The sequence below is a fragment of the Callionymus lyra genome, chromosome 3 (assembly GCF_982586985.1).
Source record: "Callionymus lyra chromosome 3, fCalLyr1.hap1.1, whole genome shotgun sequence".
In the NCBI taxonomy this organism is placed as follows: domain Eukaryota; kingdom Metazoa; phylum Chordata; class Actinopteri; order Syngnathiformes; family Callionymidae; genus Callionymus; species Callionymus lyra.
The window spans coordinates 35,043,565-35,071,180 of NC_141820.1; the positions used below are offsets into that span (position 1 = coordinate 35,043,565).

The 27,616-nt window shown below is 38.5% G+C and overlaps 4 protein-coding genes across 10 annotated transcripts in view; 2 read left to right on the plus strand and 2 right to left on the minus strand.

The window, feature by feature from the left end:
- The first annotated feature begins 146 nt into the window (after nucleotides 1-146).
- tpbg1b (trophoblast glycoprotein 1b) lies at nucleotides 147-5,898 on the plus strand. The gene is made up of 2 exons (XM_087787686.1): nucleotides 147-3,333; nucleotides 4,201-5,898. The coding sequence occupies exons 1-2, from the start codon at nucleotides 3,044-3,046 to the stop codon at nucleotides 5,048-5,050; spliced, it is 1,140 nt and encodes a 379-aa protein (XP_087643812.1). The 5' UTR covers nucleotides 147-3,043; the 3' UTR covers nucleotides 5,051-5,898.
- A 6,060-nt stretch (nucleotides 5,899-11,958) lies between these two features.
- Nucleotides 11,959-16,154, minus strand: LOC148084589 (zona pellucida sperm-binding protein 4-like). Its single transcript, XM_087785972.1, has 12 exons — nucleotides 15,987-16,154; nucleotides 15,089-15,469; nucleotides 14,919-15,028; nucleotides 14,671-14,860; nucleotides 14,118-14,240; nucleotides 13,890-14,059; nucleotides 13,732-13,829; nucleotides 13,317-13,474; nucleotides 13,076-13,253; nucleotides 12,868-13,003; nucleotides 12,074-12,149; nucleotides 11,959-12,002 (listed from the first exon to the last, which is right to left on the minus strand). Exons 1-12 carry the CDS (start codon nucleotides 16,120-16,122, stop codon nucleotides 11,983-11,985), a joined length of 1,776 nt encoding a protein of 591 aa, XP_087642098.1. The 5' UTR covers nucleotides 16,123-16,154; the 3' UTR covers nucleotides 11,959-11,982.
- Nucleotides 16,155-17,195: 1,041 nt separating this feature from the next.
- dus3l (dihydrouridine synthase 3-like (S. cerevisiae)) lies at nucleotides 17,196-21,665 on the minus strand. Of its 2 annotated transcripts, none has more exons than XM_087785973.1 (16): nucleotides 21,578-21,665; nucleotides 21,303-21,404; nucleotides 20,734-20,977; nucleotides 20,317-20,668; nucleotides 19,978-20,030; nucleotides 19,802-19,891; nucleotides 19,686-19,727; nucleotides 19,471-19,623; nucleotides 19,298-19,414; nucleotides 19,085-19,150; nucleotides 18,903-19,013; nucleotides 18,383-18,479; nucleotides 18,137-18,212; nucleotides 17,643-17,831; nucleotides 17,448-17,576; nucleotides 17,196-17,385 (listed from the first exon to the last, which is right to left on the minus strand). In XM_087785973.1, the coding sequence occupies exons 2-16, from the start codon at nucleotides 21,395-21,397 to the stop codon at nucleotides 17,313-17,315; spliced, it is 1,887 nt and encodes a 628-aa protein (XP_087642099.1). In that variant the 5' UTR covers nucleotides 21,398-21,404; nucleotides 21,578-21,665; the 3' UTR covers nucleotides 17,196-17,312. The 2 variants fall into 2 exon arrangements, with proteins under 2 accessions (XP_087642099.1, XP_087642100.1); XM_087785974.1 differs by lacking the exon at nucleotides 21,578-21,665 and adding an exon at nucleotides 21,546-21,563.
- A 2,279-nt stretch (nucleotides 21,666-23,944) lies between these two features.
- Nucleotides 23,945-27,616, plus strand: part of akap9 (A-kinase anchoring protein 9) — a 47,452-nt gene continuing 43,780 nt past the window's right edge. For 5 of the 6 annotated variants that reach the window (XM_087787695.1, XM_087787697.1, XM_087787698.1 and 2 more), the window contains exon 1: nucleotides 23,946-24,152. In XM_087787695.1, the coding sequence (XP_087643821.1) occupies nucleotides 24,105-24,152 (48 nt within the window). In that variant the 5' untranslated portion in view covers nucleotides 23,946-24,104. Of the gene's footprint in view, nucleotides 24,153-27,616 lie in introns of all 6 variants that reach the window. The other variant, XM_087787700.1, reaches the window with a different exon arrangement.

The following is a 27,616-nucleotide window of genomic DNA, read 5'->3' on the forward strand; positions in this document are numbered from 1 at the left end:
GACACATTTGCTGAAGACTTTTATAGATGAAAGTTCACAAGATGAAAACGGATGCTTTTTTAAGAAGACCTGAAGTCAATGAGGATGTCTTTGTTTTGGGAACTCCCCGGAAATGGTCCTCCATAAAGCCATGTTTGAACTTTTTAACCAAAAATGTTTTCTATTCTGAACAAAGGGAATTTATAAATCCAATTATTGATTTCTGAAAATAAAGTGGTCTTAAGTGAACATGATGCAATTATATATTGTATCCCCAATAGGGCCAAGGAGGAGAGGCTTTATATAATAAGTCTGCCTTGTATTAACTTTTTTTCAGAGGAAAGAAATGCAACACTGCAAAATGCAAGATTTTATTTTACAATTGTTTCTCCAGATTCAATATATTATGTTCTAAATTTGTCTATTAAAGGGCAACTAATGTGACAACTTTCCAGACTAAATTACCTAAGTGTAAGTTCCTCATAACATTGTATTGTATTTATAAAGTTCTCCCCCGTCTGAAATCTCAGCAAACAAGAGGTTATGAGAGCGATGTCTATTATAATGTTATAATGGTCTTCACTCCTCCTCCAGCTGTAATAACCCCCTGTTTTGATTTTACAATGAGACTTCTGGGATTAGTGACACGTGTAGACGAACCTCCAAGCTTGACCAATTACAGCAGGGTGGGCGTGGTTATGATAAACGAGATAACTGTTTAGTATCTTCAGATACGATCATTTTCTAATGTAAATAATGCAATGAAGAGAGTTTTGTACAAACAGACACATACTAATGATACAATAGAGTCCAAGATCTATTTAAGACACACTCAAATCAACACATTAGTTGAACTTTAAGTTGGTTTTCATTTAGTTAACTTTTGTTTTTCTGTAACTGTTATTCTTCCCAGGCTATTGAATAAACTAAATCACCTCTCAGACTGACAGAAGTGCTTTGCATAAGGACACAATTATAACTTTGTTTCAGCTCAAGTTTGTGCAAGTAAATGTACCAACTGATGCAAAGAAAGCCTTTTCATGGGGTTCCAAAATGATTGCTGATTTGAATTAACATAAACTAGTTTTGCAGTTTGTATTTTGTAAACCATGTTTTTCTCATCTTTATTCATCACAACCAATATTTTTATGTTCAGTCTGTTTTTTTCTCGCATGATAGTGGCTTGTAGACAAAAATATTAGAGGGGGAAATCAGACGGGTCACCATGGCCTCTCTAATGAATGAGCAACACTGCTATTACCTCTATATTTATAAGGATTCATCATCCCGGAGAAGTTCACCTGCAGCCTTCAGTGATGTGATCGGTTGTTGGTATATTTGTGTGCGACATTGAGCAGCAGCAGCTGGTCTCCTTGACTCTCAGGTTTTCAAACTTGCCAACGTCCTGCTGAATATCCTGACTCTCCCCTGCTGAGCGCTGGACTAGTGTCGCTGCTTTTGTTTCGCTCCCCTGCAGCTTTCACAAGTGCTCGTCGAATGTTGCTGCCGTCCCTTCCAAGCTTGTCGTCAGAGGTGCCTTGTGTATTGTAATGTCGTTCAGCGACTCTTTAAAAATCAATGACCGAGTTGTAATATTGCTGAGGCGGCAATATTGTGGTTGCATCTCCTACTGTTTGTTGCTTTAATGATGATGTGGAGCAACATTGAATTAATTTGCTTGTTTATTCCCTTTTTATTTCATATATTCTCTGGTCTAGGGTCAAAGTGGCCCAAACTATTGGATACTAGTTTTAAACAAGACCACCTACAATTCATTTGAATTAAAAAAAAAATGTGTTTACATGCTGTTCAACAACCTATTTTGTTTTTTGTCAGTGGTGGAAAAAAAACACCATTTTTTGTTAATAATTTTCTCATTTTAAGCCTTGGAAATAATGGAAATAAATTGTTTTGTGTTTGGACTCCACCTAAAAATAAGCTAGTCTTTAATGGTTCAAATGGAGAGAGCAAATACTAGTTTAACTCTTATATTATACAAACCTGTCATTTGCTTAGAGTCAGTTTGACACTTTTTACAGTATCTTAAGAATGTTTTTCTTGAGTTGACTTTAGCGCCGTTCTTAACTTGTCAATCGTGACTCAGAAAATAACTTCTACTTGCTCTAATATTGACGCTGTTTTGCAAATCATTTTCTCTTCATCACCTCACACTGAGAGTCTGTATTTCTGCCCAAAACGATTGTTATTCCTAAATCCCATCAATATTGTTTATATATTTGCCTGATGAATCGTTCTCCCTCCTCACATGCAAACCGATCCGTCCTGCTCTGACACGACTAGTTAGATCCGAACACTTGGGCTTCTCCGGACCTGCTGAGGGGCCGGTGTGGTATCCAGGAACTGGGTCCAGGAATTTGGAGACCTGTGGTTCTCACAACAAAAGACACATGGGAGCCTTTTTTCTCAGAGACACCAGTCTGCTCCTGCTTTCTTTTTTCTAACTGAACAAACAACATATATTTGATGGTTTGGAACGTAAAGCTCCAAATAGTAGTCCTGTATCTCTGCAGACGATTCCAATAAAGACTTTATTATAACATATTTCAAGTTTTTTTTATTAATTTAAAAAGTATGTGGTGTTTCATCTTTGACAAAGCAACTCACTAGAAGACGTTCAGAGAAGAGTACATTTGCAACACGTATGTTCTTTTGCACATGAAACAATCGTGTTCCTCCCACATGTGCTGGAATCCATCAGCTGCCACTATCACGCAGAGGGGCGGGGGATCAAAGAGGTCTCCCCCTCCCCCACCCCAGCCGCGGACCACCTGGGCGGGTGGGAAGAAAGTCGGAGCAAACTTCCTGTGTTCCGGTGAAGCCTCTCCGAGCGTGAGTCGGGACGGACTGTGGGGTCTTTCCTCTCCGAGCTGCACGCTTCCTCGAGTCCTCGGTCCTGGTCCAGCAGCCCAGAGGAGGACCTCCTCCCCCACCATCTTTGAACTTTTCAGTTGCTGAAGACCATCTCTCTGCTCCAGGACTCTCTCTCTCTCGCGGATATGCTCCACGGCTGCGGTCGGACTGAGGAGCTGCTCGGGCTGAGTTGATGGTTCGAGTCCGCGCGGGTTCTTCTGCTGCTCCTCCTCCCTCCGTCATGCGGCTCCTGGTCCTGGTTCTTCTTCTCGCCTCGGCGGACGCGGCGTGTCCCCCGCGCTGCGAGTGTTCCGAGGCGGCGCTCACGGTCAAGTGTGTGTCCAGAGACCTGCGAGGAGTCCCGGCGGGGATCCCGGTCTACACCAGGAACCTGTTCATCACCGGGAACCAGATCGACAGACTCGGACCCGAGTCCCTCAGAGGACTGGAGAACGTCATCAACCTGTCGCTGAGCAACAACAGGTAACGGTGATGGTTCGGCGAGAAACTTCATGTTTTTCGATTAAACTTAAGTTTACCATTAAGATCTGGGTTCGATAAATGGAATTAAAATGTAAATTAAAATTGTAGACACGATTGTAATACTCTTTATTATTCAGAAAATAAAGGTTCAACGCTTTATACAATACGTTAAACTTTTTTAAACAACACAAAAACAAAGAATTTTAACGGCACTCAAAAGATGTGTGAATCAAGTGAGTATTTTGTTATAAACTGATGTCAGTTGAGGTAAATAAAACTAAACAATTTTCCAACTTTGGTGGGGAAAAGTACAAAATCTGAAATGTTTGTGATCCGTATTATTTGACTGTAACATGATAAAAATGCGACCATGATCTTGGTCACATTGATCCATTTTTCTCAAGTACAAATGTGTTTGATAAATAGAATATGCTGAACATACTTGAGTTGTCACTATGTAAACTTAAAAGGTGTTAAGAAATGTCTTCTTTTATCCACCTTAATTATTTTACAGAATTTCTGTGTTTGAAATGTCTCACTAAGCATGTTGATACATGTGGAAAAATGTATTCATGTAAAAAAAAACTTTCTTTAATATGTATTTTTTTAATTTATTATTTCTATACTCTTACTTATATACTTTAGTTGTTTCTTCTAAAAACACATTAAAATCATTAAGTCTTCCGTGATCTTGAATCATACATTTTTATGTGTCAGAGTGAAACAAGAGTGTTCGGTCAATGTATCTTTTCGATGTTTAAGATGGAATCATAAATCTAAGAGTAAGAGTCTGTAAAAATTCATGAATAATAAAGAAGAATTAATACATTTTGTTGATAACTGTCTAAGCATATGGCGTCTTTGCAGGATTTCGGAAGTGGAGTCCCATGCGTTCGCAGGACTCGTCAGCCTCCGCTCTCTGGACTTAAGCAACAACCAGCTGACTGTGATCCACCCGGAAGCCTTCACCATCCTGAACCAGTCTCTGCGGGAGCTCAACCTGAGCAGAGCCCTCTATAACCACTCCTCCGTCATGGACTTGGCCACATCTCTGCGCTGGAGCTCCCTCAGGTCCCTGCAGGGACTGGACCTGTCCCATAACGGCCTCATCTTACTGCCTCCACGTATGTTCTCGCACCTCACGCACCTGCAGCGACTGCAACTGTCCAACAACTCCCTGGTGGCCCTCCACAACGCCACCATGTCCGGCCTGGACCACCTGCAGGAGCTGGACCTGACCCTCAATTCTCTCACCAACATCCCAGAGGAGGGTCAACAGGAGTTGGACTCGCTTCCCAGAGTTGAACTTCTGCTGGGAGAGAACCCTTTTACGTGTGTCTGTGGAATTGAACCCTTCACTCTGTGGCTGAACCGTTCCCAGTGGCGCGTTCGCGACGCCGACAAGCTGGTGTGTGCGTTCCCGGCCAGCATGAGGAACACGTCGCTGCTATCCGCTGGCACGTTGACTCTCGGGTGCCACCAGAGGGATGCCAGCGCAGACCTGGCTCTGCAGACTTCTTACGTGTTTCTGGGAATCGTCCTTGGACTTGTAGGACTCGTTTTCCTCTTCGTGCTCTATCTCAACCGCAAGGGCATAAAGAAGCGAGTCTATGACCTGCGGGACGCCTGCAGAGAGGTGTGGGAGGGTTACCACTATCGCATCGAGATAGACTCGGACCCAAGACTATCGCAAGTCTCTACGAGTGCGGACAACTGAAGGACGTGTTTGTAGATATTAGCTTATTAACTTACCTTTAAAGAACACTGATGAAGGATCGCTGTAGTCTGACACATCATGAAGTTGGTCCGACACTGAACAAGTCTAGGGCTTCTTTCACGAGTCACACCGACTCATACCTGAGCCAATATTTGTTGTTCAGTAAACCGATAAAAAGGTTTCCAGCATTATACGCTGAATACTGCTTTTAACAATACAGTTATTATTTATGGGTTTATGGACCAAATTGAATGAAGGGCCATAGATGGAATATTCTGGAATGACATGTATGTTATGATGATGCTGCTGATGCTTCCCTGCATGATGACCTTTATACTATCCTGTAGATATATTGTCCAAGAGTTGTTTTTACTATTAACACTGACCACAAGAAGATTTCTGATTTCCAAAACAATCGTCGTCCTCACAACTGTTGACTTTAAATTCAATTATCATCAGCAACCCTAGAGCCTGGAGCATGTTTGGAGTCTAAAGAAATGGGCCACAGTTCAGAGTATTTTATTTCAACTATGTCATAATTGTTTATTCAGAAATAAACATGACTATTAACTTGTATAATGTCTTATAGTAGATTAACAATAAAATTATCTTATTTTCAATTTGTATCACTTGTGGGTTTTAATCTTTAATCTACATGGATATCATTAATGAACTAACTATAATAATCTAATTTATGAAACACGTTCAATGGTTAAACTAAAGTTTTGATTTGGTTTCAGTGTGAAAATCAAGTTGAAGTTAGACCTCATGTTAACAAAACCACTAACTATCATGTTATTGACCAGCGAGCGAGTCGTTGTGGGTGTGGTTGGATTGGTTTCTGTCCTTCTGACCTCCTAAAGCCCCTAGGATGGGATTAGTTTGGACAAATATCTCTTTTAAAAATTAGACCAGACATTCTGGCTACAATTTAAATATTTTCTTTGTTCAATAAAAAACGATAGATATATAAAATTATAATTTTAATGATTGCATGTTTCACCATGAAAACCTGTGCATGTCTTAAAAGTATATATATTTCTTGGTAAACTCCTGAGCCACCGTGTTGTCATTGAAGAAGGGACGCAATATTATTTGTTTGTATTAGAGTTATATCACATGTTTTAATTACAGATGACCTGAGACTGACAGAGTGTTGATAAAAATAACAACTACTTGTATTGTAGTGTTGATGAGGCCTCATGATACAGAGTAAGCTTCAATGCCACCTGGCATATTTTTTAAACTAAGAGTGCCATGTAGTGGCCTTTGAAACTTAATAATGATACAGCATTAACCGTTATTAGTTTGTATTAATACTGAGCAAGCAGTGAAAATAATTGAGAAGCCAGAGAAAAGTTGTTGAAGTGAAACAGAGTACACATGTGTAGACGAAAGACAGTAGACAGTAAAGATGCATGAATAGCAGATACAACCAATAAGAAAGGAGGTGAAGAGGAAAGTGCAGCTAGGGTGAGGGATTATGAGACAAATGACAACTAGAAGGGACATATGTGGCAGGTATCGAGATGGAAATACATCAGATGGTTTGAGCGACAAGAACATGTCGTAAGAAGAAATAAAGGAAGCAAGAAAATGGGGGTTTATGAAATGAGGGTCATGAAGAGGCGAATGGGAGGATGAGGAAGACAGTGGAGGCCGACTTGCTAAAAGGCAAGATTTATTATATTCATTCTGAGTTAGTTGTCCAGAGTTTACAGATGTATGAGCTGTAGAACTTTTCCTAAAAAACAATTATTTAGTTGTTTTTCTCGCTTTTATTTAAATTTCTACATATTGTTAGAAATAAAATCTGTTACAAGAGGCTTAAAGTGGCAGGTGATGTAAAAAAGATAAGCAAGTAGAGATGTCTTTCCTGTTTTGAAGTATCTGTCATTAAAAATATATATGTATATTAAACTAACAATTATGGGCACAGGCTAAGGTTTGAAAATTGAAAATCTTTAGAATGTTCAGGAGAAGGCTCTCTGTATTCATCTGACTCTCCCACGGTCAGATGGAGATCTTGAAGGCAACACTGAAGGTAATAAATATCACATTTCAATAGATTATCAAAACAATCCAGTGGCAAATACAAATCTAAAGAACAAAAGGCGTTCGAAACTATATCTAATCTAGATGATCCGTACAGTGAATGGATTTACTAGCATTCATGAAATTCCTTTATCTCTAAATGATAAACCACAAGTAATTCCTTGGAGTTGATTCTCTCCTTCCAGCTGTTGTTACTAAAGTGAGGAAATGAGCTTCCGAGTGATCTGCAGGTGGGGGGGGGGGGTCTCCTGGATTCTTTTTATGGTTTTCTTGAGTTTTATTGTCAGGATGATGAGAACCAGTTGCTGAACATGTCTTGACTCCACATGTGTTTCCTGCACCAGGAACCGTTTTTGTTCCTCTGACGAGATGCAGACGATTCTCTAGTCTGACTGTTTTCACCACAACTCTTCTTTCTGGATCGGATCCGAACTGTTGGTGACATGTGATGATCTTTGCTCGGGTAAATTCAAATGATGGTTCTGTGCTTATTGTTTCTGTTGCTGTGATATAGCCAACATGATCAGTGTTAGATGTTAGTATGATGGTCAGTTTTGTTCTTCAATTTTTGGGTAAAATAAAGCAGCAGATAGTTGTGTTTGTGTGTTGTCTGTGGCTGCATATTGACTCACTGAATAGAACACAGTTGAAGCAGACAAGGCCGATCTTGGAGAGTGAGGTGTCGGAATATATTTTGTTTTCATCCCCGAATAAGAGCTGCTTTGTTCTCACAGGCGTTCCATTGTCCTGCTTGGTAATGCGAGAATCATGATGACAGCGGCGCACCAGCGGCCTGCTATTGTTACATTGTCATCGTAATGACCACCCGAGGGTGAAGCTCCCAGGAGAAGATCTCAGCAGCTGGAATGCCGAATGTCACGACTTGGGTTATTGATGAAGAAACGTTTGAGATGAATCATCAACGTAACGTCACAGATTTAGACCATTATCTTGTGGACTCGATCACAGAGAATATGTTTTACTATAATTACTAAAACACATAACACACAAATGTTCTGTCTGCTTTGAAATGTACATACTTAAATAAAAAAACATCAACAACTCGAATTGAGCAGTCCGCTTGAGTCGATTGGATGCCCATAACTCTGAAACTGTGAGCGACATGGAAACGAAACCATAGCCTGCTGTTGAAGCCCCAAGGACGGATGAAACACCAAACAGGTATTTTAAAAATACAATATTACTGCTGTGTAATAAATCCTTTCTGTATCAAGTGTTTCTGCTGTTTGCTGTACTTCATCAAACAATAAATACTGACCTATAATTGTGTTGTTTTATGTGAGTTTTTAACACTAACACATGTATGTTGAGCTGAATCTCGGAGCGATCTTATCCTCTGACATCACAGTCAGACAACAGACACACATTGAAAAGAGTGCCCTATAGATTTATCAATATTTCAACATAAAAGCTTTGTATTGATGTTGACTCCAGTGACGCAGACAACACCAACTGTGGCCTCCTTTAACTCTTACCTCTTAACTTTAACTCTTAACCCCGGGATGTAGGTCCATGGAGGCGTTGCTCAGGTGTTGGACTTTTAAGTCTAAAATGAAGGTTTCTCAAACATGTCAAATCTTGAGCCCTGCCTAAATGAGATTGTTGAGAAACTAATTATCATGAAGCAACACGTTGTTGTCACAATGTAGTCCTTGGCCACCATTAAGATTAAACAGGCTCTGACAGTGCATGCTGCATAAAGCAGTCACAGCACTTTGCTCGCGTGATGTCGAGCTATTGTTGTGCTGCTCTCTTTATCAAGGTGACAGTTTGCCAAGACCACTGACACTACTTCAGCACAAGAGCAATCAATTAAACTTAACCTATTTACTTCCGATATATGAACACAAGACATGACCTGGACCAAATAAATATTTACAGGATTATTTTGCCTCACACTTAACTAGACCGCCAACAATTTTGTTATACTTCTAATTTTGTTATAATTCTTATTCTCATTTTAATAATCATTTTGAGGAGTAAACAGCTTACCCTTAGGCAATTAGTGGCCCGAAAAACCAACCTCAGAAAAGCATTGAATAATGGGTTGATTCTCACATCCTTTCGGTCACATGGTTAGCGTGAAATTATTAGCATTGTGGAACATGGTGTATGGACTCTTGCCAAGGTGGGCATGTCAGCGATAGAGGGGCAGATCGGATGCTGTTGTCATGGTAATAATGATAACTTCCACAAATTCAGCAATATCGCAGTACAATTATTTTTCATGCTGACGTGAGGTAAAACTCTTGACAGAAAAACTCTAAAACTATATTCTAATGGGTGGACTGTCCCATACACCTGGGTTCATCTAGTCAAACTGATGGATCTTTTTTGGATATGTACAGAGATAGAACCCAATCATAATAGGGCGTTTCATTCATCAGCTCCAGCAGATAAACAAGCCACACAATGACCAGTTAAAGCTGCTGCCAGCTCTCGGTAATGGGATAAGATCCATGTTGGAGTGCGATTATAAATGGTCTTGACCCATTTCAGAGAAAGAATAAGATACTAACTGCTGCTGTGACACTTTATCATCAGCTCTGTGCATCGATTGCTCTGGGCAGAGTTAGTATTAGTGTGGGAAACTCGATGGTAGCAAAAAAAAGGAAGAGGAAAAAAAGACTGACTGGTTCTGGCCCAGTTGAATATACTTTGAGGACCTCCTGTCCTCGCTGACATGTCAGCATGATGAGCCCAGAGCTAAGGAAGCAGAGGCCCTTCTCTGGCCCTGCCTGATGCTGACAAGAGCCTTCATGATTGTAAGTCACTTCAGGCAAGGACCAGCTGGAGTGGACACTTATTTTCTGATGATTTGCTTGAGAACTAATGAGGTAAACCGATCAATACTCAAAGTGCTGAACAATCTGAATTGATCAAGATGACACCTTCTTGTGGACCATGTGAACCCACTCCAGGTTCTGATGACCTTCCAATTGTCCAGAGAGACCACCGTCACCCTCATTAGGACCACCTTCACAGCTATAAGTACGAAGTCAAAGGTGAGGTTATTGCTTAGAAGACAGATCTGCTCACTGTAATGTTGCATAATTGTGTTGCATAGCCAGAAATTACGATTTTAATTGTAGGAGTGAGAAGAGGCTGCATATGTCCAAAAGTTCTAACTACTATAACATGGAGGTTCAAGGAGATCAATTCAATTCAATTCAAAGTGTTTATTGTCATATACATCGATGGTTGCTTGAATACATTTTTGGTAGGATAGATGAATAGATTGCTGGATCCTTGCAAGGAGGGTGGGTGGATATATAATGGATGGATAGGTTATAGAGGAATAAATCAATGGATGGAGAAATGGTTTAATGGGATGTTGGATGATTGGATCAATGGATTGGAAAGGTGATATTTTTGGATGAAGGAATGAATCAATGGATGGTTAAATAGGAGGTTGGATGATAGACGAATAAGTGGATAGAAGGATGAATGAATGGTTGGAATGATAGTTGGATTGAATTAATAAATGGATTTCAGGAATGAAAGGATGGATAAACACAATAGATGGATGAATGAATTGATTACTGAATCCATAGATGAAATTAATAGGTTATAGATGGATCGATGGGAGGATTTATAGGCGATAGATTTATGGATGGAGGAATGAGTCAATGGATGAGTGGATTGTTAAATGGGAGGATGAATGATGGAATAGTTCAGTGTTGGATAAATAGACAAATAAATGGACATGTCATATTGGTCAGGTGACAGGTAAATAGATGGATTTGTAGAACGATGGGTGATTTAAGTTATTTAATGGATACATTTGAAGCAAAAAAAACATAGCAATAGCATTGAAGACAATGTCAACGTTAATACATAACTGATGTCAACCAAGTTAATTGTGTCAAAGAGAAAAAGGGACAATAAGTGTGGGGGGCGGGGACCATGTGTCAATCATACGTTAGAGACAAGTTCGATGAGTCAACACTTAAAATACTTTAAAACGGAAAGGGTGGATGGACAGACTCTGAGACCACAGGAGTCTGACGTGGACCAGGAACATTACTGGATACAGCCTCTTAAGCCAGAGCTCCACAGGGTGTTTCCTGTGCATGTGATTGGGTGTGTACCACCCTCACCGACTGAGAGGAGGTCACCGTCCGGCCAAAGGCAGCTCATGAACAACATTTAAAATGTCACAATATCATGAACACATTAAGGATCCAAGTTTAAGGCCAGAACCAATACTTGCATTTTAGGTAACAACCTAGACTCATTGCATTCAATCCTATACATTAATCCAACTTCCGCCAGACATGTTTCAACCCAGGGATTAACACCCAATAATTTTGACACAACTCTAGTTAGAGATTGAAGAATTTAGACCCATAATGTCATCAATAGAATGATTTAGTTAGATTGTAAAGGTTTGCAATTAAACTGAATTTAGACTCCAACATTCAAAACTGATGATTTAGTAAATCCACAAATGTGTTTTAAAGGGTCTTATGCATGTACTTCTGCCTGCATTCAAGGAACCATCACAACCATTCCTCCATTTTAGAACAGCAGCACAATTTAAGTGTAATACAATGTCATAACTGTTGCTGAATTTTAAAGTTACCTTCAAGTCTAAATTAGTATGTGTGCTTTAATGCCATTGCAGACATGTTAAAGTCTAAAAAAAAAGAAGAAAAAAGTCAGCTACAAATCTTTGTCTTACAATTAATTTGAGAAGTTTGACCTTGATTACCATTACTGGCAACATTGTCTTTAGCCAAATGTATACTTCAAGTGAACCATTGGTGCATCAACTTTTAAAACAAATCAGAGACAAGACAAAGTCAAAGAGTCAAACGTGTTTTAATGAGCTCACATTTCCTAATTTCCATGGGTTAGTTGGGCAATAGGATATCTGAAAGACAGAAAAACAGGTCCTGACCTTTTGATCTTGAACACGACAGTGAGGGGAGGAGATTCTCTTACCAGGTCCATCAAAGCAACGTAGTTCACAGTTCTTTTCTGTTGGCCGACAAACTTCTGTTGAGCACATGAAGTAGATCTGCAGAAGACAAGCGAGTTAATTTCTTTTGCAGGCTGCAGTGGCATCATAATTGGTAAAATAAATGTTTATAAGGCAATGTGTTGCTTATGTATAATAGAGGTCCAAGATTAAACTAACATGCCTGTTGGCATAACTTTTAATTAAAATTTCTATGTTAGCAAATGAGCTTAAGCCCTTCACTGAAAACTAGTGATGGGCTGATGAAGATTAATAAAACCATATCATGTTGTTTAGGTCAGTAGGTATGCAAATGTTTCATTAGAAAGGTTGTTCAAAACAAAGATGGTGCAGAGACCACCATCTACTGGGCTCTGGAAATAATTACACAGCATCATGAAGCAGACCATTACCATTGAAAACTCTTGTTTCTAGGGATGAAATCTTGTTTAACAACTACATCCACTCTGCTGCAATTTTTCAAACAGTTTGTCACAGCACACAAATCCTGGAAGTCACAGGACTCATTTTATAAACAAGGTGGAGGAGGAGTGAAGCCATCAAGTCAAAGAGTACACCCTCGTAAACCCTTGTTCACCGAGAACTTTATAAAGTAAGATAAAAACAATGAGGGACTCTTGGAGGGTTAGTGGTCAACATTTGAGGAATGTTGGGTTTTCACATTGCTCCCCATTTAAATGGGGTCCATCAGAAGCTTATGTTTAGTCATCAAGTATTGCTCATTTCATTTCTATTGATTCTGTACTTTAATACTCACTTCTTCGTTGAGGTACTTGTTTGTATGTTGGTCCATGAACTGGAAGGCGGTAACCACAAAACGTCTCTGATAGCGGTTAATATTGACATTACCGATAGGAATGATCGTCACAGTCTTGTCGTTTGGGTTCGTGCACCTGGTTGTTACAAAACAGAACCAGAAGTGACATCCATGAAACGGTTTTAAGGCGGTGATGTTGGAGACTTACCCTTCATACACCATCACCATGGCGTTCTTTGCAGAGCGTGGGTAAGCCAAACAGTAGTTCACCACCAGGACAGAATCTGGACTCTCGGTGTTTAGGTTCAGTTCCAAGTAGACCGGTTTGCCAAGAAGGAGACGCAGAGGCGCGTGGTGAGTGGGCATGTAGGTAGCAAAGGTAGCATCTGTGGATAGAAGATAAGCTGGTTCAGATCTGGGTGTGTGCATAAAGACCATGTATAGCAGACCATTTGCAATCTTTAGTTGGACACCGTAGTTTCCATCAGAGACTATGTTCGATGGCAAGTCAGACTTGGAGGTTGCACTTGGGGTCTTCACCATGTAGCCAACACTTTCCATTGCATACGGCGATTCTTCATTGTTGTAGCGACACTCGATCAGGAATCTTAAAACATTCAAACAAATCATTTAACTTTAAACTGCTTAAGTGATCATAAACACATTTGGAGTTTCATCTACAAAGTTAGTCATAAGCCACGAGACTTTCTACACGGGGTCAACATCACTTACAATTATTTAGCGCAACAGCTTGTTTACTTCAGGAAACAAAAATCTTTGACTCATTTTAAAAGTGGAAGTGATATTTAATTCCTAAACATTCACATGAAGTCACTTTCTCCATGCAGGAATGTGCTCAAGTACCTGACAGGATCACTTCTGGTAATCACGCCAAACTTGAGATTAAGAGCTTGAACAAGCGTCTGCACCTCTGCCAGGTACACTTGGGTTTTTCCTACAGTCTGAAAACGGATGCAGAGATGATCAAGCCCAGCAAAGGTAGTAGATGCAAACTTACTCACATAAGCATGTGTGCCACATTCTGTCACTTTGAACTTGAAGATCGCATACTCCGGCGTGAGAATGACCGGAAAACAGGCAGATCCAGAAAGTACAAGTTTACTCAGGTCGATGCTCACAGATGCAGAGTTCTTCCGAATGGCAAAGACAAAATGCTGATCCTTGGTGCACTCTAGGAAACAAGCAGGTTCAGATCCAATTCATCAAAACAAAGGATGTCCGAGTCTTACCATCCAAAGGGTAGTAGCAGTATGACGAGTGAGGATCCGCGCAACATCCCATAGCCTTACATTCTGAGGCAGACATGGAGTGCTGGCCACAAGTCACTCGCTCTTCAGTGGGAATCAAACAATCTATGAAACAAAAAGTGCATCTTTATGGCATAGTTTGAGGAAACAATTGCATCTGAAATGCATTGTCGACTCAGTTCTCAGTACAGTTGAACAGCAATTAAAAATGTAAAGTAAAACCCTTAAGGATAAATAAATAGAATAAATCTGGCCAGAGAAACACCTTATCCATCTTTTCCCTACAACCAACTTTATCAATAGAAGATTTGGTATTTAGATTGTAAAGTCTTAATGTTCAATCTGCCTTCCGATATTATTGAAGTTCAACCAACACACCGATTACAAGCTTCATATACACAGTTAAAAAAAAACAAAAAAAAAAACAGATGTCCTGAATTTTCTTAGTCATTGCTGAGCCTACTCCTCAACATTTCTACAGATAGAAGTCAAGAGAAAATCTATATCGTCAAAGAAAGTAGGGTTCACCACTCACTCCGTGCTGTGGCATCAGATTTCAGACTTAATTGTGGAGGCTTCTTTTGACACTTGGACGTTTCTACCGAGTCACCCGCAGCATGAGAAACACCCGTTTTTGATATACGAGGAAAGTCACAAGAAAGTCTGGCGTTCTGCGTCTGAGCGAGCTCATTGGTGAACTGCAGCTCCACCATGTACTTTGCCGTCTGAAAGGCAGAGCATTAATGAACGCTTGTGCTTCAACAAATTAACATTTGTACTTACACTAGTCACATAACAGCCACCGAAGGGGATAACCGCCACATTAATGTTAGTGTCCACCTGGTATCCACACGTATTTGGAACAGCCGTCAGGGTGATGGCATTGGCTGAATCTGAAATGGAGCATTTTGTCAGTAAACACCCTTGACCGTATGCATGAATTTGTCCTTTACCGATAACTTTCACATCCCCTACTGCAGTCTTGGAAAAAGTTATATGAAAGCTGGTTTCCTGGCAAAGGTATTGGATTCCCACAGGCTCTATATATTGCACCCGGTAACCACGATCAATGTCACCGTTCCATGTAGTCGGGTAAAAGGTCTTCTCAAAGGGGAAGCCATCGTCAGCTTCAGGGTCGGGGAAGCCATCGTCTGCTTTAGGGTCGAAAGCTTTAGGGTCGAAAGCTTTAGGGTCGCGGAAGTCATCGTCGGCTTCAGGGTCGTCAGCTTTAGGGTCCCGGAAGTCATCGTCGGCTTCAGGGTCGGGGAAGCCATCGGAAGTGAGGCCTTTGGCTTTCAGGACCTCTTCGTCATAATTATTCTCATCTTTGTGATCTGGAACAGAGAGAATAAGATTGACCTGCTGTACAAGAGCTGGCATCCAGTCCTGATATGCATGCTTCAGGTTAACAGATTTAAAACGGTATTAAAAAAAAAAAAAAAAAAGTTCATTCAAGTATGCTACCATTATCTAGCCACTGTTATGTTTAGAGAAAAACTGAAGTAGGAAAATTTGTTTGACTGTCTGAAAATAAACTATTGTTCATTACCCAAAACTTTATTTGTGGTTTTTTTTATTTTAAATGTATATTCATATCAGTATCAGCCAAGCCATCAAAACTTTGACGGCTACAGACCACTACAACAGTATGCCTGTGTGCACAGGTCCTTTATTTAACTTGCTACAAGTGACCAATTTCACTACATTTACATTAAAAACATTTGAAGGAAGGTTTTGGTAACATCAAGTAATGTATAACATACACACCACTGCACTCAAGAAAACCCAATGAAGCTTGAGGTAAAATGTTCCAATTTCGTTGAGCTTTGAGAAAAGTGCAGGAATACTTACGATCATGCAACGCTGGTTGGATCTGCTTTGCATCTTTGTCGAGAATCTCTGACTCATTGAGCGACCGTCCTCGAACTGGCGCCAGCAGCAGCGTCTGTGCCAACAGAACCAGCAACCCGACCCTGAGCTGAACCATGGTTCCGAATGAAGGTGAAGTACAGCTGTGTGGCGGAGTGGGTTTAAATCCTGTCCCAGGTTCCGTCATCAAGCCCATGATCAGCATCACCTGGTGCTCACTTACCTGCACCTGGAGGCTCGACTCGGTTTATTGTCACGTGTAGCTGGAGTTTATCTCAGCAAGAGTACGTACGCCCTCTAGGGACCAGTAAATGAACTCCAGACAGAATTGTTTGGAGCTATCTGTACTTTACGATAATACTACTTTTTCTCCTCTACATATTTGGATTGTCTTTTTTTTCTAATTGTATTACAGTTCTCCGAAGTGTTCAGTTAAATATATGCAAGTTAAAATATCGGATTGTTTAACAGACTATATATAGAGATGGCAAAGACATTGCACATCAATTGAAAGATAGATGTTCCATTTACAAGTAGAGAATTTCATATTAAGTGCATTTAAATGTTTATTTAAAGAATAGAAAAGCAATATGTGATATGAAGACTTGTTTTTAACACTGAAGTTAAATGTTTATTGACTAGATCTGGTCATAGACGCACTTTGACATGAGCTGTTCAAAATTTAAGTAAGTAAGTAATTTATATTTATATAGCGCTTTTCCAGACCAGGGTCACAAAGCGCTTAAACAATCAAAACAATATCCAATAAAGTATATACTTTAAATGTCAAGATAACACTGAGAACAACACAGGAGTTCCAGAAAATCAAGGAAAATCCTGCAAAAATAAAAAAGGTGAGTCAGTAGAGAATTATGACCCAAAACGAGTCAGTAGACTCCATCAAGCGCAAAGACAGAGGAAGATCGTTCCAAAGCTTAGGAGCAACATCAAATGTATCAGTGTTCCAATGATTTACGAATATGAACATTTATTTAATTGGTCTGGAAGTGTGGACCTTTATGCTTAATAGAATATAGTAATTAACATTAAAAAAAAAAATCTAACAATTGTATGAATATGCATTACTAATGTGTTGTCTGGGATGTCTCATGATTTCAAAAAGGAATGAACATTAGAATGAATGAATGTAAAAACATGGCATCAAAGCAAAGACGATAAGCCCATCAAACATAGGGACTAAAACATTTATTTTGACTCCACATACAAATTTTTATCAGTCAAAAAAAATGTAATCAGATATATATCTTTTATTTAGTCAGTGACTCCTTGGTGACGACAGGATGACGCTCATTTGTATGAATTGGCTTTGTGTTTGGGCAGGAAATTAAAGTTGCTTGGAACTGGCCCCAGGAGCATCTCACTGTGGGGTAAAAGAAAACATTGACAATTCTCATCAGAGTGAATATTACTATGATTATTTACCTGATTCTGACCCAGTCGCCGACATTTTGACTAGCCATTAACGTCTCCAGGAAGTTCCTGCCCATGTAGTACGGAGGCCTCTCATTGATCCTGAGAGGGACGCGCTCCAGGAGCCCCACCGGGATGTATCTAGTAGTGACCAGTATGGGTTAGTAGGTTAGTGGTTGTAGAAGCCAACGCTGTATCGTTCCACACCTGCACATGAAGGACAGCCACTCCAGCAAGAAGGTGCGGGTCTTCTCCACGCCTCGGGTGTCTGAGCCCCAGTGCTCCAGGCCGAAGTTGGAGAAGTCTCTGAGAATGTCAAGCCGCTCGCCTGAGGAGATGTCCCAGTGTCTGCTCTCCTTTATTTCGGTGAAGATCCAGGGTTTGATCAACGCTCCTCTGAATAAAAAAATACAGAGAATTTTAACTTTTAAATTTTGATGAGGTTTGATTTTATTGAATTGTTTTGAATATGTGTCATTAAGATCAATTAGGTCATTAGATAGATACAACTTTATTACTGACATTGAAGAAGCCAGAGCGTGATCATTAGCAAATTGACAATTTAAGTTTCTAAAGCAGCTTTGTCTTCTAAAACTACATTTTGTACACACAAGAAGAAATAACTGGACATCCTGATGAGCAAAGATAATTCAAATATCACGGTCCACGCATCCAGAGCCTATTAATGTGTTGATACTGACCTGGCAATCATGATTCCAGAAACTCCTGTTTCTTTTGCACTTACAGCATCTTCATAAGAGAGAATGTCTCCATTACCTGATAGAAGTAAACAAACATCATCAACACCAAAACAGTTTAAGACATACAAAAACAATATTTTAATTTTGATTTGTTTTAAAACTGCAACTGAACCATTTAATAATGAATGACAAATGAAGTTTGAATTTGACCTCATCAGTCTTCCGAGCCTACACAAGTTCACATACCAAAAAGTGGGACAGGACTTGCCACCTTGGAGCAGGTGGAGATGTATTCCCAGTCTGCTGACTTGGTGTAGCGCTGCTCTCTGGATCGACCATGTAACTAGAAAACAGACCTTTGGAATCATGGCAAGAAATTTGTTTCTAAGCTTAACATGAAATTTGGGGAAACAATAACACATGGTGACTACATTCACATGGATGTTATTTTATTTATTATTAAGTTATCTTTGGCAGTTTTCCCCATTGTTGCTAGTTCCCAACAGAAGAGGGCGCCTTAGCAGCAGAATGCATTAAAGCGGAACAGGGAGAACTTTAAAAAGAACAAAAGTTAATAATCCATTCCTGGTCCAATAAGAAACATTTGCTAAAAATGGAAGTTAAAAAAAGTCTAAACCACCACACCTTTGTGGTTACAATATGGTTTGTGTTAAAAAAAAATAGAAAAAATTAAGTAAGTACAAATATATTGGTGCCTCTTGTCTACAATTTTCATGAAGAATGGCTACAAGATGCCATCACTTACAGTGATCATGGAGACACCCCACTTCTTCAACTCTGGAATGAGCTTGTGTGCAACGTTGGTCTTCTCCTGGACACCAGTGCGTATCTTCACTGTTAAAGGAACATCCAGGACCTTGTGTGGCAGTGACACTTGAATTACAGCTTCATTTGATAGACAGAACATGACTTCAAGTGACAACTCACATAGTTCATCCCTCTGATGATCTGCTCAAACTTTTTGGTGCGCGTCATCAAACCACAGCCTCCGCCCTAAAGGGGTGAAAAAGTCAACAACTTCATTTGATCTTTTCTACCATTTCAGCTTTTCTTAACCAAATGTAACCTCACTTGGTTAGAGACTATTGAGGACAATACTAGTTTTCCCTAAGGATTTGGGAGGACCGACTTTAGGGATACCTTCTTGTAGACCAGGTCTATAGGGCAGCCTGAGTTGATGTCCACAAAGTCTACGTCAATGTTGGTGTTGATGAGCTCTGCACACCTCGTCATGGTGTCAGGGAAGCAGCCCTCCACCTGAAACCAAACATCAGAATCTGATTCTTAGGATGAAACTCTCACAAAACTTTTACCTGAACTCCAAACAAATCTTCGCTCTCGTGTCTTTTCATCAGAGCCCACTCCGACTGCTGACCCTGCAGCAGGTTTGTGCACATTGCCATTTCCCCGCATGTGATGTCGGCTCCAAAGCGCTTACAAACGCGACGGAAGGGAAGATTTCCACACTGGAAACAGAATTGTACTTATCCAGTTCTCCAAATCATCAGTTTATCCTTAAACTACTTACCGTAGTCAGAGGAGCAAGGTAGAGCTTGTCTTCAAAGTCCACCTTCAGTCAAGAGATCAGAAAAATGAACATACGGTATATGCAGCAGTCGGCAAAACATCACATTCACGTTTTACCTGCTTCTTTTCACAAGCACGAAGTTTGATAACGTCTGTATCCATCAGTGGGCCAAGTGTTTTTACTGGAGGTGTCTTGTCTGTGATATTCTAACAAACAACAAGATCCATTAAGTTAGTAGTCTAAAAGGTCATCTTTAAAAAAAAAATTCAAAACATTATGGAGGATAATTTACCTCACTATTGTCATCAGCCATACCTGTCGCCGTTACTGAACCTTCGGAGGCATCTTAAATTAAAGCAAGAGCACAGACCAAAAACAAAATTGGTTAGCAAAATGAAACATTATAAATTAATTTACAAATGTAGAACCCTTTACCATCCATTGATGGATTAAATCAATATATTACATTTATAAGTGATATTATGAAAATATGTTACAGATATGTAGCTAAACATAAAAACATAATTGTTTTATTGGCACGTCGTGTTTTCTTAATATCTCACGCCAAAGTACATGAAATCCAAACAATTTAAAATAAATTCAAATGTTAGGGAAGAATCTGTCTTCTCACCAACACATTTCTGCTCTTTGTTATTTTTGTTGTTGTCCAGAGTTTTGAGGAACTCTTCCGACTTCTCAAACTTGACTTGTCTCTTTTTCAGTCGGAACTGTAGATCTTTATCGAGAACGTTCTTCACCACAGTCCTTCCTTCATAGGCTTTTACCACATCAGCCTTCTCCATGGTTTTCAAGTCTGCTGTGGTGTGTGCCTTTGCAAAGCGACACGTCAGACCATACGGACACTTTCCAAAAGTCTCATAAATGTAGCAACTGTCGCCGATGTCGGCAGGCTTTATAGCAAGATACTCGCCAATGTCATGGTAATAGTAGCATTTGGTGCCAAAGTGACATTCCTTATTATCCTGTAAGAACAAGAGAGAAAATGTTGTCAAGGGTCAACTTAGACATTTTTCTGTTACTATTTTACCTGAAGCACTGAGAGGCAGAGACGTTTCTCTTCATAAGTTGTCGGCTTGGTATGTGGTCTGGACTTATTCTGTCCCCTGTGTTTTTTGCCAAGCTTTGTGTTTTCCTCCGGGTTTGCTTTGAACTTTTTGGATTCAGGTTCCTTTTCATCATCTTTCTTTGACTCCACTGATGTTTTACAAGCATTTTGACTCAGCCACTGTTCGTCAAGAAACTCGTGAAATTTGTCTTTGCTCGTGACGAATCTGTGAAAGCAAATGAACCATCAGCTTCGACTCCATCAGCAGCATGGTTCCTGCAGATCTTCTTTTAGAAAAATAAAAAAACAACATTTAATTTAACGTATTTTATCGCATTAAATTATTTCTAACTATTGGGTAAAATGAAAGCATAATCAGGGTCTTAAATAAATATCATTAAAAATAATATATTTGAAAGGTCAACAGTTAAAATGGTGTATCAAACTAGTGGTAAGTTTTGTTCAAGCTACAATATATCCTTTCAGTCGAGGTACTATTGTGACTGCAGCAAATATATGTAACTACTACAACTACAATGAATGTGACTCACTCCGGTTTTAGGGAAGCTTCGCCCTTTACAATGAGGTTTCTCCCCTTTTTTTCCTCTGTAGATATTTCCACAAAATCTTCAGCAGTTTTCTCCATTCTTATTCTGTAGACATTAAAAATAACGATTATCCATACAAAATGTTTGTTTTGAGAATAACTAACACTGCAACCACCTCACAACATAGAAGCTAACCTACAGTACAGAAACAGTAACAAACAAGTAACGTGCAACTGTAACACCCACCATGATGCAGCTGACAACATTTTATTTTTTACCTTGATTTCTCTACACTTGTGGAAGTTTGGTCACCTATGCACGATGGGACATGCTAATATCTGTCATACTACGGCATGTGTAGCAGTGTGCAACAGTTTGCAATGGGCCGTGATAGTCCCGGACACAAACAAAAGGTTCCGCTTGCGAAGTGTCCTACCCTGAATAAAACAAAAAGAATAATTGTAACGTGGCACGTACGAAAAGAAAAACATGTATTCGATGCAATGGTATTATTAAAGGTGCAGAAAGTGTATTTATTAACTCCAATTCCATTTCAAATATTATTTTGTAAGTTAATCACTTAAGTATTTCTCAATTTTGAATCCCTATTTTATGAAATTGTTGTCAATAATATATATTGTCTTTTTCTACATAGTTTTTTTTTCATGAAAATTAATAAATGCATAACATTATTACATCAAGAGGTACCACTTCATACGATCATACATTTCATATATAAAGATATTGACATTATAAAATATATGTAACTGTAAAATATATTTTTGAAGTTTTGCTCGATTTTCTTAAGGTGCAGATAAATATGTTCTTCTCTGAGATCTTTATACTGATTATTTACTACAGTCCATAGTCAGCTTCATAATTGTATTTATTAATAACATCTGATACTATGCCCCCCTTAAGGGATACCAGCATCCATGTGAGCCAGCCAGCCAGAGAACATTATTTAAAAATAATTGTATATATAAATGTATAAATATTTTAAAATCAACCATTCGCCTCTTAATTGATTATCTCATCATACATTAATATTTCACTTACAAAGTAGTGGTATTGTTTACCTCCCTAATTAGGCTAATAGAATAGAATAAAACCAAATACAATATAGTTATATATAGCTAAAGTCTTTTAAACACTAGCAAGTGTTGCAATGGTCCTTTGGGCATATGTTCTCTCTGACACCGAACCCCTTTAGTCCATCAATAATTTAGAAACAATCCCAACTAGCAAATACTTAGACCTTGCTCTGGACTCTGATGAAACGAACAAGTCTCGCCAGTGAGGATCATGTCCAAAAGAAGATGGGTAGAATTCAAGATCTGCCAGACCATCAGTTGTTCAGCACCGGTCAGCAGAAGAAACAGAGCGTCCTCACCTGCTGCTGCTGCCACTGCTGGTACGTCCTTTTGTTAAATAAGAGACAAAGCCTAGATAAATTTGTATTTTATACAATAAAAATCTTTTTTTTATGGTTTAGTTCAACATTTTGATTAATTTAAACAGCAAAATGATATAGTAAGATAAACATTAAATCAATGAAATAGACTAAATCATGCTGTTTTTCTTTTAAGTGTGGGATATGGTCAAGTTTTCCTTTCAGATAAAAAAAACCTGAAAGCCTTCCATACTTCCAAAAGGAGGTGTTTTTCCTGAAAAAGCAAAAGAGAAGTTCTACTCTGAGGCTTTGCTTGCTTGTTTCACCATATTTAGCTACCTACAGACAAGACAAATAATCCATCTTGTGTTTTGGCTCATTCAAAAAGTATATATCAATTTGACGAGTTGTAATGCACGTCCATTTGTACAATAATAAGACATATAAATAAATATAAATATATTCCTTAAACATTTTAATGTATCCCTGGACAATCAAGAGCCTGCATTATCAGGTTTATCATTTTCTTCTGGTTTTTAAGTTTAGTCGTTTAAAATAAAAGTAGTGAAAGTCTGATCAAAACCGAAAGGCCCGGACACATGAATAATTTAAGCAAAAAAAAAAAAAAGACTAAACATTGTTCTCCTTCTCTTCCCATCTGTCAATGAAATGCACTCTGGTGTCTCATGTTACACAAGTGTCTTTAAGCCACAGTAGATCACATGATTTCAAACAGATATACACATGTAGTTATTATTTTTGTTATCTGAGGGAGTTATTCTTTTTAGAATAACCATATATTTTATTTGATCTGTTCTGATAATATCCATATTTGGAGGACCGGCTCGATTTTTTTGCTGTTGCCATAGCAACTAAAAGGGAATTCCACAAGAACAAGACACAATGGTGCTCATAATAGTATCTCTCGCTCTTGTATCTAGTGGCCATATTTAAACAAATGAAAACAAAACTTGCTCTTAATGTACACCAAGCTTATTTACTATTAATCAATATTAATACCACATTAATTTTAGATAGTGGGCTGATCACAGTGATGTGACGTTTAGTTTAGTAGTTTAAAAAATATATAAATAAAAAGTATTATTACAGTTACTATATGAAATCTGATCAGTGATCTATGAGTATTACTACACTGACTGTGAACCTGAAGGCAGCATAGGGTTAACGCTAGAGGGGCGTGTCTTAAGGTCAATGGGCGACGTCATCGTCGCACGGTCTCATGTTTACGTGGAAAACATGGCCGCGCATTCCTACTAGGAGATAGCAGTTTTTAGCTAGTGAGAGCAGCAGTCTCCCCATGCGACACAAAAACACACTTTTTTGTAGTTGATACACTTTTTGGAATACATTTCACATGCACTTTTATACATGTTGTTTTAGCCGCGGAGACCATGGAAGACGAAGAGAGGCAAAAGAAAGTGGAGGCCGGCAAAGCAAAGGTATGTTTCTTCTAATGCTGCTGGACTAACTTCATAGTACTTTTACTTTTAGTTGAAAATAGTGAAATAAGAATATCGACCCCTTGTTTTCATGTTCGGGGGGCTGTCAGCTGTTACCCACACCCCCCTTTATTTCCTCCCAGCTGTCAGTCCCAGCCAGCATGCGGGCTTTTGACAGCCGGTGGTGTTAGCTTAGCTTGTCCTAGCAACATACTTCTTTGTCATGCTGCGTAAATCTTCCAAAAACTCGTCTATTTTTTGTGTCCAACTTTTGGTTTTAAAAGAAGGCACCGGCTCAGCCGTCTAGGGAAGGAATCAGAGGCTTAGAATGTCTCCTAAAGTCAGGCTGATGGGCTGGTGTAACAGGATTTACAGGACGTAACCCCACTGCCAATGCAAACAGTGTCCCATATACAGACGCAGAGTGATGCTTTGTCTGGAGATCTTTTGAGTTGTTTTTATTTTAAATCAAGGAAAACAACAAAAAAAGGAGGGGACGTCTAAGGTCATCTACAGCATTGTTGTGTTAGTTGTTTTTTTTGATACACACTACATTTGTTTGTTTAATGTTTCTGGGTGCAGCCAATGTAAATTAATCTCTTAATCTAAAAAGGAGTATTTTTGCTAGTTTCTAGTGTAAAATTAAATTAACTGAAAAAGAGAAAACATTTAAGGCATCCTAAATAAATGAAATATACTTATAATATAATATAAAATACAGATAAACAATGAAAAATTGAACAGAATTAATAGAACTTTGCAGTTATAACTATAACCGATGTATTTGAACTGCAAATCATTTGGCACTCATCAATGAAATAAATGCATAACATTTTTTCTATATTACTAATATACTCCCGATAATAAATGCTATTATCAATATTGTAATCATGTTGCAATGGGAGATTATATTTAGGTCCGGTACGTTTGACTATCAGCAGGAAGAGGCAGCAGTCCTAATGGCCTTCATGTCTACTATTATCACACTGATTATTTTTCATTAATAGTATTTCCTGAGATGTGTTCTGTAACTGACTAAAGTAGGGACTCTGCATCAGGGTGTGTTTAACTGCAAACATAATATGGTGCTGAAGGTTTTAGACTTTTACATTAGATCAAAAAAGGAGTAATTCAATTGAATGCAACAGATGTTCAGTACCTAATTGATGATTTTTAAGTAAAGTTAAAAAAGTGTCTTTACAGTTAATGCCCATACATTGAAACAAATCTAAGACTAAATATATGATAAGGTTTCTATACAAGATGAAATTCTATATGCCGTCTTCCAGTTTTTTATTTTACTTAAAACTCATAATCTGAGTTTTAGACATGAAAAAGAGCAAGCAATTACAATATTTTTTATATTGTTTTTGAACCTAACATAAGAGTATCATATAATATAGTAGTGATTCATTCTGTATTGATTTCCTCCCCCACACACTCAATGAAAAAGTTGAAAGCAACCAAAGAGTGATGGTTACTAATCATGTCAGCGTGGACCACTGACCTTGTTTATGGAGCACAATCGGAGTGGAAGAAATTGTTGGTGAAACCGGACAACGGAGTTTGTTGGATGATCTGAGATGGTGTGCAATGTCCAGATTGAGCAGCCTTTTAAAAAAATTGTTTAAATAAATAAAAAAAATAAAAATCAAATAAAAATCAAATTGAATATGACTTTTTTTATTTTGCATTTTCTTCTTAAATAAATGTAATGTCTGGAAAGCTGCTTGTAGTTGTGTGCAACTGTAAAATAAAAATATAAAGATAAATCATTCAAATCTGTTCAACTTGCTCACTAGGAAAAAGGGATTTGTTCATATCATCTTTTGTTCACAAAACTGAACTACTACTTAACTTACTTGAGAATTCAAACATACAGATTCATTCACAACTGAATGACTTACCATAAAAAATAGCATGGGATGTTTATGGGTTTGACCTTTTGTTGTGCAGTGCGACGACACTACCGGCCAATCTACAGTACCTCATTTTCAAAAGGGATTGGTCAATTGGCCAGTTTTGGAAAAACACTGTTTCCCCATCATTAAACCTTCCTTATCGTTTTTTGGAAAACGAAGAGTGTGACATTATAATTGCTGTTACTAGACTCGCACTATTTGACAAAGAAATAAGGGCTCTCTAGTTTTTGCCTGCTGACTCTACAGCTATTGTCTGCGAGTGTCAGGTCACAGAAAGTATTAGCTTTGACATGACAGTGTTTTCAATAACATTAAAGAGGTACTCAAACCTTTTTTCTGTGCCACATACGATCTGAATTAAAACCTGACTTCTCCGACATTATACTATAATATATTATATTAATATATATGGAATATATTCCATTGTGAAGTCACATACATGTAGTAATTACTTTAAAGTCTTGAATTAATGTGTAAATTATCATTTTTGTGAACAATTTTTTGTAATATTCACCAGCATCTGACAAAAGCATTATGTGAAATCTATTTGTTTATAGCTTTTGCTTGTTATTGTTGATCACTGGGTATACAGCAAATAATTGACACATTACCACGGTGGACTTCATTGGGAGAAAACCGCTCATATTAGCGTCACATCTGCTGTATGAAAAGGATGTATGTCTTGAATACGAGTGACGCAAGCGTGACAAGGACAGAACATTTCATTATATATCTGAAACCGAGGTCAAAAATGAAATGAAATGTAAACCTTCTGTTTACTTTCTTTTTTTCCGTTTGCAACCATGAAGAAAAACAGTATTTTATAAGACTCTCTCTCTAAGAATTATTGGTTCTTCCTTCACTGTAATGGTCCTAATCTTTTACAATATAAATAATTAACTTTAAAGAGAGTTGGGAATTGTTTTTAGTTAACACTTTCACCCGCAGCTGCTTCCATTTTTGTTAAGCACCACACATTTGTCATGCATCGCCCTTGGACAAACAACTTGTTTACATCTCCTTATGCCTAGAACCAGTATTGCTAGGTCAGCTCCGGGTACCATTGTTGTGTTCGTATGTGATTATCACTTAGGTAAGAGAAGAAAGTAAGAAAACAAGAGACATCAAATATTTCTTCACTGGAATCTTTCTTGATCTTATAAATTTTGTCTGTATTTTCTTATGCCTGTTCAAGCAGGTACACAACCGGTAGCATCTTAATTGAAGTTATATTTTGATGGTATACTTATAGCTGCCATGTTTTTATTATGTTAGGCCAAGGGAAGATGCTCTGGGTAAATGTAAGAATAACAGTATAAAACCAGATGGTACAATAATAATAAGGCAAGACAAGGTGCATATGAAATAAACAATACTTGTTTACAGATAACATAACACAGTGCTTGCTATTACCGGTCTGTGAGGCATTTGTTATTGGGCAGAAGAGAATTCTGTTGTTTTTATTATTACTGTCTTCTTTGGAAATGAGAGAAGAAAGATTTTCCTTGGGACCCTTGACACAAGATTTTTTTAATGCACTTA

What these genes read in the sequence shown, in the direction of transcription:
- tpbg1b (XM_087787686.1), top strand. Translation starts at nt 3,044, where the DNA reads ATGGTTCGAGTCCGCGCGGGTTCTTCTGCTGCTCCTCCTCCCTCCGTC. An exon ending in CTGTCGCTGAGCAACAACAG is followed by an intron (nt 3,334 to 4,200) that starts GTAACGGTGATG and finishes GCGTCTTTGCAG; the next exon opens with GATTTCGGAAGTGGAGTCCC.
- LOC148084589 (XM_087785972.1), bottom strand. Translation starts at nt 16,122, where the DNA reads ATGGTTCAGCTCAGGGTCGGGTTGCTGGTTCTGTTGGCACAGACGCTG. An exon ending in ATCTGATGCCACAGCACGGA is followed by an intron (nt 14,241 to 14,670) that starts GTGAGTGGTGAA and finishes TTTGTTTCATAG; the next exon opens with ATTGTTTGATTCCCACTGAA. An exon ending in CCAACTAAAGATTGCAAATG is followed by an intron (nt 13,254 to 13,316) that starts GTCTGCTATACA and finishes TTCTATCCACAG; the next exon opens with ATGCTACCTTTGCTACCTAC.
- dus3l (XM_087785973.1), bottom strand. Translation starts at nt 21,397, where the DNA reads ATGGAGAAAACTGCTGAAGATTTTGTGGAAATATCTACAGAGGAAAAA. An exon ending in GTGCTTGTGAAAAGAAGCAG is followed by an intron (nt 19,728 to 19,801) that starts GTAAAACGTGAA and finishes TCTTGACTGAAG; the next exon opens with GTGGACTTTGAAGACAAGCT. An exon ending in AAGTCCTGTCCCACTTTTTG is followed by an intron (nt 18,213 to 18,382) that starts GTATGTGAACTT and finishes TACTTCTATCAG; the next exon opens with GTAATGGAGACATTCTCTCT.